A 13986-nucleotide genomic window follows, 5' to 3' on the forward strand; every position below is an offset into this window, starting at 1 on the left:
AAGCTTTATTTCGGATTTGTTTGCAAATTCACTAAGCACATTTTGTATGTATAATGCTAACCTCATTATATAACCATTAGAAGAACTTTGTTGCTTCAGTAAGTAGACGAACTTGCATCATGAACATCACCAATGCTAGAAACCCAGCTGGATGCTTACCGTTGAAAACATGGCGCCCAAGAAACACCCTGGATCGAAGGTCATAGCTGGATGGTACGGGGAGTAAGGTACATATGATAATCTATTCGATTATTACTCATGGGTGAGATAATCTTGAAGTCGTCTTGGCCTAAAGAATTCAGCCAGTCTTCAAATCCTGAAGGAAGATATCATTTTATCTAATGAAATATATCTTTAACATAAGTTCACGAATGACTTTCACGACGAAGCTTAATCACCACCACCATTTCTGCCGAAGCAGTCATTCGTTCCAATTTGTAGACTAAATCAGCTCTTGTACAACACAAAGAAAACTTTGATCTCAAGATGATGGGTGGCGGTATTATTATAATTCTTATAGGGTCCAGCCGTGAGCTCGGCGGGAATTTTTTTTTTTTAAACACGTCTCATATTGATTAGTATAGTAGTTTTATTAATTAAAGGTATGTATTATGAATGCAACCATGAAAAAACACAGAGTACTGAAAATCAAAGAAAGAACAACGAAGAATTAAGAAGACATGAATAATTAAATAATCTGTGGTCATCATTTGAACACAATTTTTTTTTATTGCCCTTGTAAGCGGACGAGCATACGGCCCACCTAATGGTGAGTGGTTAACGTCGCCCATGGACTTCAGCAATGCCAGGGGCAGAGCCAAGCCGCTGCCTACCGCTTAATACTCTCCACAAGCCTCGTTTGAAGAAGGACATGTCATAGGACATAGGACACGTCTGAAAGTGACGTAGATGAAAAGTATTATTAGGGTCAGTTATTAGATTAACATTGAAAACAACATAAAATTTAAAAGTATTATATATTCGTGCATGCATAGCAACACCGGTCATAATAGCAACACGGACCACGGCAACACTGTCTACTGACTTTTGGATCGCACAGCGGCACTGACATCGAAAGCATCGCCAGACCGACTTTTCTTAGGCCGCTCTGCACGTCCTGTCAAAGATTTACGAAAAATAAACATTAAATACAATTAAAAAAAAACATCAGCAGTCGTAATTATAATCATAATTTAAAGATTTTCGGTATTGAGGATAGAAGTAAAGAGCATCATCTCAGTGTATTAAAAAGTGTCCGCTGAAAAGGTGGTTTTTACTGGTGGTAGGATCTCTTGTGAGTCCGCACGGGTAGGTACCACCACCCTGCCTATTTCTGCCGTGAAGCAGTAATGCGTTTCGATTTGAAGGGCGGGGCAGCCGTTGTAACTATACTGAGACCTTAGAACTTATATTTCAAGGTGGGTGGGGCATTTACGTTGTAGATGTCTGTGGGCTCCAGTAACCACTTAACACCAGGTGGGCTATGAGCTCGTCCACCCATCTAAGCAATAAAAAAAAGGTGCCAATTAAGGTGACGCCATAATAGCAAATGGAAAGATTTTAATAACAGCTATTAGAATCGGATATTAAATTAAGACGGTAAGAAATACTCCCTACATAAATAGTAATAAAAATAAATAGTTGAGATTTTAGATATGGCATATTCTTTATCTACACGACAAACGGGGAATATTCAATTTTTCAACCCAACTCCACTTACTCTGTTTAAAACTGCTATTTTCATACCATTTCCAACACTAGCGCTATTTCGGTGAGTCTACCAACAATAACTGGCTGTTTACAAATGAAGACTTTTCAATTTGTCCCCTATACAAGGTGGTGCGCCTTTCTACTACCTTACCCTTTACAGTTTTCAGAGATTGAATTCCACTTTTTGACGTGGACTGTCAAACCCGGGCCCTGAAACTGCGATTCTTGAAGACAATTTTTTTTTTGTATGGAAACTAGCGACATCTTGTAGCGGATGCCCCTAAACATATATGTTGTTAAAGTTAAGGAATTTAATTATTGTATAAGAAAATAAAAAAATAATAAATCATACAAGTATTTATTTGTTATAGACAAATTGATTAAATTTTATCTATTTATGGTTTCTGAAAATTTATAAAATCATTAAAAATAAAATATAGAATAGGTAATATGTTACTGCCATCTACAGGTGCAATGAGAAACTAATCGAAGCGAAGCCATCTAGTGGCCGACGCCCGCAAACATTTTTGCTGAATGCTCGAGTTGCTTATCTATAATTAATTTATGTGTATTATCTATGTGTCAAACATATAGTTTTAAATGTCACTCAATGACAGCGATGACATCTTAATTGTTTTATTTTCTTGATTTAATGTTCCTTTAGGTTTAAACGTGTACTCGTAATAACAGTGGCTTACTAACCTTTAAGCATCTTTGAATGTGTAGGAAAACGAAATCAAGTCACTGGGCGTAGCTTCTCGAATTCTGCCATAAAATCATTAAATTTGATCCCAATTGATTTAAAATTTCAAATAAATAAACCTCATCTAATATTTCTCTATTTTTCATACAGTAGAATAAGTTTGTGTAAATAATAATTAACTATTTTAAAGACCGCGTGGAAGGGTGCCCATGCGATGGACCGACCAGATCAAATCGGCAGTTGGCGGCTGTTTGCATGAGTGCACCAGGCTCACCACAAACCGGGAGGAGTGGCGATTGCTCGTGAGGCGCATAACATCTGCCCACAACAATGATGCTGGATGACGACCACGACCGCTTTGACAAGAGTGATACGACATACGACATTTTAAAAAACTCGACACTGGAAATAAGGACATTTTGCAAGAAGGCAATTGCCATACTAAAGAAATCGGAGAAAAAGAAATTCATCCCAGAGTATTTCATGGCCGTAACATTGTACATAAATAAGTCATTACTATAGTGAATTTAAAATAAGCGCTTTCTGTTTTTTCAAATAGATATATTTCTAATTTAATATTTACTTATGCGAACATTACTTAAAAAACTCATTGTAGATTTTAAATATATTTAAAAACATATTTAAACGTATCGTAATTTTAAAGTTACTACAAATTTGAACAGAATTATAATAACAGTGAGTATTTCAACGCTCCACATGAAATTCATTTTATATTTAGAAAACGCAGAATATGAAAATCAGTGCAAGGAACTGTGAACTTTTCGTGTTATAGACAACGTTCAATTTCGTATACCACCAAATTTGAACTTACATCCTTGTATGTTTTAATCTAGCGATGAATGTTCATATGCATAAATTGAATTTTTGTTTTATGAACTAAGGCAATGAAAGATCGATGTAAGAATAGAAAATTTAAATTGTTTCAACGGCGCCATTTTGAGGTTGCGTGAGATATTACGTTATTGAATTTTATATAGACTTTTTAGTTTTTTAATTTTAAAGTACGATAGGTACATAATATTTCAATGTGTTATTTATATTATCGTTTATTAATATTATATTTCAATATGTGTATATATTGTTTTGCTTTTTTTTTAAACCAGCGAAGCAGTAGCTACTTTAATTATGAAAATATGAATTTAATAAGAACTAGAGGTACCGCCGTAGTCGATATTCGACTATAATTAATTGGAATTGTAAGTTTGTACACTATTATGATTGTATTTTATACTTCTATAATCACAAATTTCGCCAAGACTACACTATAAAAAATAATAACAAAGACAAACAATATTTAATCTCAATTTGACAACAGACGTCAAGAACAAAAGTTCGTCAATAAATAGTATGCATGCGTGTGTGCGTCAAATACATGGTATGTAGTGTGGTGTAATGTTTTCTTTATTGATTTAATGTATCTTTTATGTATTATTTTAAAAAAATATTAGCATTGTGCACTTCTTCTCTATATTCTCTATAAGTGTGGAAAATTTCATACTCCTCCGTCCGCGCAATTTTCGTAAAAAGGGATACAAAGTTTTTGCTTCACATATTAATATATAGATAGTGTATTAAAATTACAATACCGTTTTTGTTATGTATTCTCTATGTTTTTTGTTTTGTTTTGGTTTTTATATACTGGTAATGACACCTTTAAGCGAAGTCTTACATTTTGTCCTTACATCACTACACAGTATAAAGCAAAGTCGCTTTCTCTGTCCCTATATCCCTATGTACGCTTAAATCTTTAACACTACGCAACGGATTTTGATGCCATTTTTTTTAATAGATAGAGTGATTGAAGAGGAAGGTTTATTTGTATAATAACATCCATTAAAATGTTGGAGAAATCAATAATAAATTACAGTTTCCGAAGCGAAGTGAGGGCGGGTCGCTAGTTCTGTTAAAATATAAAAAACGATATAAAACAAAATTTAATGAAGTTGATTAATTTTACACTTTAATCGGATGGATTGAAGTTAAATGAAACGATATATGGTGGGTTGAAATTATGGTTATTTATCAAGACTTTCTCGGTGGACTTTTTGGAAGAACCCGAGAAGCTACATTCAATGGCTTTTTACAATTTTCCCTTTTTTACTACCTAAGTTGGTATCCTAGCAAGAGCCGTGCTTCGCAGAATCTACCACCGGATCAGAAACGCGACCCACTGAGAAGATCGGCGAGAAACTTGGTGGGCTGTAAATGACAGTCATCGATTGACATGACGATATTAAGTCCTTTTTTTGGGAAATAAAAGATTTTGGTGTTAAGTCAAATATCCACTAGATTTCGTCCTGCCATCTCACATATATATGCATATTTCAACATACCCGCTGTATAGTTTTCAGAAGATTCGTTTGTGAAAACCGTTGTTTGGAAGAGATTTTATTTATTTATTTTTTATGTTCTATATTTATATACAGTTTACCTTCTCTCGCTTTCCATCCCTCCCTCTTTCCTACGGATACTTGCTGTGCATCTCGACCACCCATGCTACAGTTTATAAACACTCAATGTGCGTATTATAAACAACGGTATTACCTCGGCCATTTGGAGTCAACTTGCAGTCTAAGGCAGCGGTTCTCAACCACCGATCCGCTACACATTGAGTGTCTCAACATCGATAATTTAAGGTGATTCGGGAAATAGAAATAAATGGGGCCTTGCCGAGAGTACGTAACAGTGGCTTGGCTCTGCCTCTGAAATTGCTGATGTCCATGGGCGACGGTAACCACTTATCATCAGGTGGGCCGTATTCTCATCTGCCTACAAAGGCAATAAAAAATAATTGCATCTCTGGAATGTGGGGTAGATACGCAACTGTTTACTAGATTAATAATGTCTAATTTAATAAATGTACTTATACGTATATTCACTTCAACTAGGTGTTAATAATTTGGCATCTATACTTCATATATAAATCTAGTGGTTTTTACGGATGTTCCGTTATAACTACTGAATCGTGCATCCGATTGACTTGAAACTTGGTATCCACGTAGAAAATTCATGTACTTAATGGATAGACTAATATTTATATGAGTGTTGGACTCCCTACACCAGTTGTGGGGGCGTTAATTATGAGAATCTTTGTGAAGGTGAGAAATAATAATGTTAATTTTAAATGCCGGTACAGCTAGTTTATGTATATAAGGTAAGTGATTGCTCGGAGAAAGTGAAGTGAAGTGGAGAAAATGGCCCGTCACATACGCCGTCGCACTGTCAATCGATAAGGCACAAAAGTACTAGAGTGGAGACCTCGTACTGGACGTCGCAACATGGGCAGATAACCAATGAGTTGGACCGACGACCTGGTCAAAATAACTGGTAGGGACTGGATGCGAAAGGCAACAGACCGAAAAGAATGGAATGTATTTGAAGAGACCTGTACTCATCAGGGCCGCAGAAGTCGTGGCAGGCCCAAACTCCGATGGTTAAATGGCGTAGAACACGACCTCAAAGCTATCGGTGTTTTTTTTTATTGCTTGGATGGGTAAACGAGCTCACAGCCTACCTGGTGTTCAGTGGTTACTGGAGCATATAGACATCTACGACGTAAATGCGCCACCCACCTCGAGATATAAGTTCTAAGGTCTCAGTATAGTTACAACGGCTACCCCACCCTTCGAACCGAAACGCATTACTGCTTCACGGCGGGAATAGGCGGAGTGGTGGTACCTACCCGCGCGGACTCACAAGAGATCCTACCACCAGTAACTGGAAGGAGAAAGCCCTGAACAGAGCAGTCTGGAGAGACATACTGGACCAGGTTAAGGCCCACCCTGGGCTGTAAGGCCTAAGATGATGATGATACTCTTCAGTATTGCGTGGACACGTGTTGAAGAAGAGAAGAGGTACAGGGTATCGCGTAACTGTAGTCTGTCAGTGCATCGTTGAGTAAAAATTTTGAGAGCCGCTGGTCTAATGTATCAGGTTGTTTTGTTTGGGGTCAATTCCGTCTCGTTGCCAACGAGACTTTAACCCCGATCTTAGTTTCTTGAGCGCTTGAGTTAAAAAATACCTTCCACGATTATTTCGTGAAGTTAATCCTCCCTCAGACACAGCCCACTGAGTTTTCACGCCGGAACTTCTCAGTGGGACGCGTTTCCGATCCGGTGGTAGATTCTGCGAAGCACTGCTCTTGCTAGGGTTAGTGTTAGCAAATTCGTCAGGGTTGATCTCTGTGAGCTCACCTACTCGCCTGTCGAATCTAGTTATAGCTCCTTGAAGTTACTAGAATAGAAAGGAAAAAAAGCTAAGCTAATCTTCAATGAATCTCTCAAAAAAATACGAACATTACATTATGTATCTATTGAATATAATCTTTATTATTATGTATATTTCCGTTTTAGCGGCTCCCAGAGCCCAAACATACCTCTCTACATGTCCTTAGAATAGCCGATCCGCATATAAATAGCAGTGATACAAGGCATTTTGTACACATCAATAAAAAATATTTTATTCAACCTCGACCATCGTTCTTTTTGGCACAGATGAAATTAAAAAACAAACAAATCAGCAGCTTTGGCTTTAAACAAAAGAACGTTATATAGCTCTAAAATCAATACTAAAATTATAAAGCTGAAGAGTTTGTTTGTTTGTTTGTTTGTTTGTTTGAACGCGCTAATCTCAGGAACGAATGGTCCGATTTCAAAAATTCTTTCAGTGTTAGATAGCTCATTTATTGAGGAAGGCTATAGGCTATAACATCACGCTAAGACCAATACAAGCGGAGCACCAATAAAGAATGTTCCAAAGTCGGGGTTTTTTTTCCCTTTTCAATAGCTCCTTAACATTCTATTATTCAAACATATTTAGACTTTCTACGTAAATGAAGAGGCGGGTAAAATTTAACGTTATGCCAAAGTTACCATTCCGCGCGGCCGAAGTCGCTGGCTAAAGCTAGTAATTTATAATGGTGTCATAATTTTCCAATCCCTGTTGAGTTTGTGTTGTGTTCATAATACAGTACGCGATATTCCCGAACGCACATGTAGGTATTATGTACGCGAATCATGAATGTTACTGCTGGCTGTAAAGCCTTGTTCGGACTAGGCGAGTATTTTAGTCGAGTACCGAGTAATTTAGTGGCTAAACTACTCGCTACTCGCCCGAAAAATAAAACAAAATGGATTGACTTGACTAAATTATTTACTGACCTACTCGACTAAATTTTTGGTGCTCAGACACGTTTAGCTACAAAATTACTCGGTACTCGACTAAAATACTCGCCTAGTCCGAACAAGGCTTAAGTGCCATAGGAATTCGCAACCAAACTATAGGCCAAGAGGGCCAGCATTTGTGTGATCAGTGTTCTTAGTACTAGTTTTTTAACTTTTCAATCGCGTTTTTTTTCCGACCTAAGCATCAGCTTAAGTCCATCAGGATTTAGAGACCCTATCAATGTAACCTTATCTGGTAGGTGAGCTCACGGGGCTCAAACCCGACGACGTTGCTAACACTAACCCTAGCAAGAGCAGTGCTTCGCAGAATCTACCACCGGATCGGAAACGCGACTCACTCAGAAGATCCGGCGAGAAACTCAGTGGGCTGTGGCTGTGGGTTAATTTTCGGCTTCAGCGAGAACGATGACCGGGTCGATCGCGTAAAAGTTAACGCAAATTTCTATGAACTAGTGGTCGCCCGGTAGTCGAAATTCGACTATAATTAATTGAAATTATAAGTTTGTGCACTATTACGCTATAGAAAAAATTAATAAAGACAAACAATATTTACTTAATCTATTCTCAATTTGACAACAGACGTCAAGAACAAAAGTTTGACAATAAATAAATAGTATGAATGCGTGTGTGCGTCAAATACATGGTAGTGTGTATAATGTTTTCTTTATTGATTTAATGTATTATTAATGAATAATTTTAAAAATTATTGGCATCGTGCACTTCTTCTCTATATTCTCTATAAGTGTGGAAAATTTCATACTCCTCCGTCCGCGCAATTTTCGTAAAAAGGGATAGAACGTTTTTGCCGATTTGGAACAGCGCCACAGTCACACGTTTCACAGTAAATATTACATTTATAATATATAGCGACCCGCCCTCGCTTCGCTTGGGAAACTGTAATTTATTATTGATTTCTCCACTATTTAATAGATGTTATTATGCATATAAACCTTCCTCTTCAATCACTCTATCTATTAAAAAAAACCACATCAAAATCCGTTGCGTAGTTTTAAAGTTTTAAGCATACATAGGGACAGACAGAGAAAGCGACTTTGTTTTATACTATGTAGTGATGATACGCATTTACTCTTTTGAGATTCATATAAGCATGGGGGCCACCTGATGGTAAGTGGTCACCGACGCCAATGGACATCAATCAACCAAGATCCCAGTTGCACGGCCGAGTTGCAACTTAAAACTAATCCAGGGCAAATATTATCACCTCTTCTTCTTTCGCGTTATTGTAATTTTAAAACAAATTATAAGCCTGCCATAATATTTCATTATAAATTTAGAAGATAGTAAGTAGTACAAGAAAAACAAATCAGGAAGTTTCCTAACACAATTACAAGAACAAATAAACGTAATTGAGTTTTCTTGCTCTGAAAGATGTTTCAGGAGTTTTAGAAAAGTAGCAATTGATCGTACTCAGACCGCAAGCAATTAATTGGCTACTTTTCACAACGTGTTTAGCATAATCTGTGATTTTATCTTCAATTTATGTATAGTCTATAAAAAAATATGTTGCCACGTTTTCCCGCTCTTTAATTTAGTGATTTTCTCGACTTTTTGGCGGGAACACCAGCAGTGAAGTTGTGCGATTTGTTTCATTTTGACTATTCAGTGTTTCTCCCGGTTTAAATATGTAATAACGGTAGTTTATTAACTGTTTAGTATCTGTGAATATACTTCATCATTATACTTCATCCCATATCATCTCATTTCACTTCCAGTACTCTCAGGAATTGTTTGAGATAATACCATCATCTCGTTTTTACTATCGCATCGCCCGCCACCGGAGTAGACTTTCTCCATACTACCTGGAGCCACTGCGTTCATCCACAGTGCGCTACCAGAGATCTTTTCTGCCACGTACCATCCGGCTATGGAATGAGCTCCCCTCCATGATGTTTCCCGAGCGCTATGACATGACCTTCTTCAAACGAGGCTTATGGAGAGTACTTAACGGTAGGCAGTGGCTTGGCTCTGGCCCTGGCATTGCTGAAGTCCATGGGCGGCGGTAACCACTCACCATCAGGTGGGCCGTATGCTCGTCTGCCTACACAGGCAATAAAAATAAACTGCATATTATAATTTTTAAATTAAATATTAGATTAGGCTGTATGGTATGACACCTTTGCCTTTCCAGTTGGAAAAATAAAACTACTACTTAGTGATTTTCTTTTTGATATCGACTGTGATTAAAGAAGTTTACAGTGAAAATATACTCTTAATATTCAAGTACTATGAGGATACATTATACACGATCAAGATTGCTAATTTATAGTGGCCCGACCGAAGATAAAACTATATTAATATTTATCATATTTTTTTATGACAGGGTAGATATTTATGATAGACTCTTTTGTTATACGATATTTATTTGCGACTTTTAAGGAGATATGCAAAAATTATAACACTAAAAGCGATAATTATGATACTACCAATCTCTTTTATATTTTTGTATTTTTTTGGGCAAGATAAATAAAAAACAGATCTATAAATCAACAAGGTTTCAAAGACAAAGACAAAGAAAGAAAAAATCAAATTAATTCAAAATTTTCTTCCCTGACTAATTTTCGGTAGCATCTAGGGGCTATTCGGGCTTCACTTGACTCGTACACGAGCTCACGGATCTCACAACCTGAAAGACTTATCCAGGCGCTTTAGTGACAGAAATCGATATAATTACTTCAGTGGCAGTTAACGTGTCAACTGATTCCGATCCGTGGTAGATTCAGCGAAGCACCGCGCTTGCTAGGGCAGATGCTCGCAAAGTCAAGAGGTCCGACCACCAGTGAAAAATGCTTGCCCCAAGATGGCTGGCGTCACTTACATTGTGACACTAATGGGCTCGGGTAACAATTTACACCACAATTTACACAATAAATAACACCAAGGCGACCGTGAAACGTTCGCCGATCTAATCAATAAAAAAAGAGATATGACCAGAATGGAGAGGTATTTTATTAAAAGGGACTTTTGTAATATAGCTTGTTACGCAATCGTTCCTTGAATCTGAAATACATCTAAACCACATGAAAACTCAACAATAGAATCCGTTTATATACGATATTATTAAGAGCAGATCAGACGTTATATGTCTGATGGTATTACATTTTGTTGTTGATTATTGACGCAATTTTATTAAACCGTTGAGTTTCTCGCCGGATCTTCTCTGTGGGTCGCGATTCGGATGTATGCCGTGATAGATTCTGCGAGGCACTGTTCTTGCTAGTTCTCACTAACTAGGGCTAGTGTTAACAAATTCTCTCAGGTTGAGCCCGTGAGCTCGCCTACCTACAAGACAATAACCTTCTCTAATTTAGATCAGTTTCAACAGGATAAAAAAGAAATAGACGAATTTAACTGTTACTTCATAAAAAAAATGCGTCTTTAATATTACTTTATTATTTTCTTTAATTACCCTAAACCGCCATTTACAGAGGCCTATTTAAAACAAATCTGAACCATGCGTATTGACAGCATTTGGCGACATGCGGCGACAAAAAAACATTACGCGCACACAAGGTAACATACGAATGGCCGACTATTAGCCGTTTCATTATCAATGCGGCGTTGATAAGACTAAGTGACCCTTCGTGTTGATGCGCTCTCGTCCATACTTGATAAATGAATCGACCTTTAGGGCCGGGCTATTTATAACGACAATTACTCAGTTATATACATATGTAAATACAGTGTAGTCGACGTTTTCTGATTCCTATTTATGGAAGTGGACGCCAGTGTCCGACTTCATGAGTCCAACTTCTCATACGTATCAAGAAATCAGGCTACTCCTCGTGATTCCTTTGTGGCAGAAATAGGGTAGCTATTGGTATTTACTAGCAGATGCAATTTTATGAGGTTAAGACAAATCGATTGCTAATTCTATAGGGTAATATCGGAGACGCCTCGGTATTGCATGCCGTGTGCTATGTTCCTTTTATTTCAATGAATATCTAACATTGCCTATTTCTGCCGTGAAGCAGTAATGCGTTTCGGTTTGAAGGGTGGGACAGCCGTTGTAACTGTACTTGAGACCTTAGAACTTATATCTCAAGGTGGTTGACGCATTTACGTTGTGGATGTATATGAGCTCCAGTAACCACTTAACACCAAATGGGCTGTGAGCTCGTCCACCAACGGAAGCAATAAAAAAAACTAATTCAGTTTAAATGGTTTTTTCATTTTCCTGTTAAATTATATTGTTTAATATTTCAACACATCTACAGAATATTTCTTTAATTGAAACTTTACTCGTAATAAAATAAAATAAAATAACTTTTACATTACAATTCTAAAACTTGGTAGCACGGAAAATTACCCTTGCAGAGTGGTTATGTTATGAATCACTAATGTGTACGAAGCCTTTTTATAGCATTTGACATATGTCAATACTGTCAAACATTTATCTGTCAAAGAAGTCGTATCAACTACTTTACAATGGAACTTTTTGGCGAGAAAAGGCGGGAAACGAAGTTGTGTGAATTGTTATATAAAATTTGTTAATTTAGTGTTTCTTAAGTTTTAAGCTTGTATCAACGGAGGCTTATTACCCGTTTAGCATCTGTGAGAGTGCACAGGTGTGGAAAAATTAAACAAAGCCGCTAGACTTAGCTTCTCGGGTTCTGCCAAAAAGTTCACTCTGCTCTCAGTAAATAACCACTAAGCCTCTATTTCATTCCATCGCATCTCATTTCATTTAATTTCATCCCAGCTTCATCTCATTTCGCTCTATATTTTTGACGTAATAGAATATGTATTTCTTTATTGAATATTTTTATAAGCTCGACACTGGCAACAATGGCATCACAAGAAGCCAATTGTGATTTTTTTTTTTTTAAATAAGAAGACGAACGTCTGGAATCGGCGATACTTACAAATACTTTTTTTAGTAAAATTAGTATGTTTTTGTTCTATAAGCCCCAAAATTAAATATACGCATATTTAAGTATTATTAAAAGGCACAACACGAAAAGCGTCACAAAAATTTTATTGGGATTTTATTAAAGTTTTTAAATTATAATTCTGTTTTTACATTTATCATCGTAATGCTAAATGATCTTGATTCGAAGATGTTGAGAGGACCGATAAAAAAAAAATTGTGACTGCACATAATTTGAACGCAAAAAACATATCCTCCAAGCAGTTAAAACTGCAATGGATGCTTTGTGCGAATTGTAAATTGCAAGCATAGGTGACGAGATTTTTTTTTATTTTTTTTTTATTGCGTAGATGGGTGGACGAGCTCACAGCCCACCTGATGTTAAGTGGTTACTGGAGCCCATAGACATCTACAACGGAGACGCGCCACCCACCTTGAGATACAAGTTCTAAAATCTCAGTATAGTTACAACGGCTACCCCACCCTTCAAACCGAAACGCATTACTGCTTCACGGCAGACGAGAGATTAGACGAGACCAAACACCGCAGCATTTGCAGATGCGCCGGTCAACAAAACGCTTCACAAAAATTAAAAGTCGGAACGTGTGACGCTAAATAATCGAATGTACTGAATGCAGTGCCGAGTTTCAACTGAAAAGCACTTCGTGTAATAAACAAAATTCATACAACGCCTGGAGTTCTATAAGCACTTGCGATGCGGTTTTTGTCGTCACAGAAAAAAAAAGGTATTCGTATTATTATTATTATTAAATTCTTTATTTCAGATAATGATCCATATAAATGTTAGTAACAGTTATTTCTTAAAAATAAGTTAGTAAGGACACAGTAATAAAAGAAAACAACGACATACATACCACATACGATTGCAATAGCTGCATTACGAGAAAATTTTGTGGACCTCTCTGCAATAATACAGAAAAGGTCCATCTAATCTAGAGAATATCATGGTCAGGATTGCAAAACGAATTAAATAAAGAAATAATTCAACGCAAGAATTCACACAAATCGGAAAACAATCGGTAATTTTAATTTCCAGAAGTTTCGCCGTTTCAAACGCTAAGCATTACTGACTGTACCAGAAAGTTTTATTTTAAATTAAATTTCATATCACTAAAATCTAATAAATTTGGTTCAGATACCGCGTAAAGTTTAGCCTTGGCACACGATTGGTCAGAATATCAACATGTTTGCAGACAAAACTAAAAAGTGCTTGTCGAGGATGTGATATCATGATTAGTTTTTAAATTTTTAAATGAAAATGAGTAATTAGCTTAGTACATCGCATTATTAATCAAGTTATTTTAATCAAGTTCTACATACATACATTACTTAATATGGATTATTTGAGTCGGGCGGCAATCGCATACCTACTAAAACTGTTATATAACTATAATATATGTAGCTAATATCTGTATAACATGTTCTAACTACATTAGAATTTAGTTTATACTGTTCTCATA

At 36.7% G+C, this 13986-nt stretch overlaps 1 protein-coding gene across 12 annotated transcripts in view; it reads right to left on the reverse strand.

Annotated features, from left to right (window-relative positions):
- Trpm (transient receptor potential cation channel, subfamily M) overlaps positions 1-13986 on the reverse strand; it is a 274349-nt gene that overhangs the window by 259368 nt on the left and 995 nt on the right. For 10 of the 12 annotated variants that reach the window (XM_089735227.1, XM_089735235.1, XM_089735236.1 and 7 more), the window contains exon 2: positions 1046-1117. The exons of the other annotated variants lie outside the window; for them this stretch is intronic. In XM_089735227.1, the coding sequence (XP_089591353.1) occupies positions 1046-1117 (72 nt within the window). The remainder of the gene's footprint in view (positions 1-1045; positions 1118-13986) is intronic. 12 annotated transcript variants of the gene reach the window in all.

Source organism: Bombyx mandarina, chromosome 19 (assembly GCF_030267445.1).
Source record: "Bombyx mandarina strain Sakado chromosome 19, ASM3026744v2".
NCBI classification, from domain to species: Eukaryota; Metazoa; Arthropoda; class Insecta; order Lepidoptera; family Bombycidae; genus Bombyx; species Bombyx mandarina.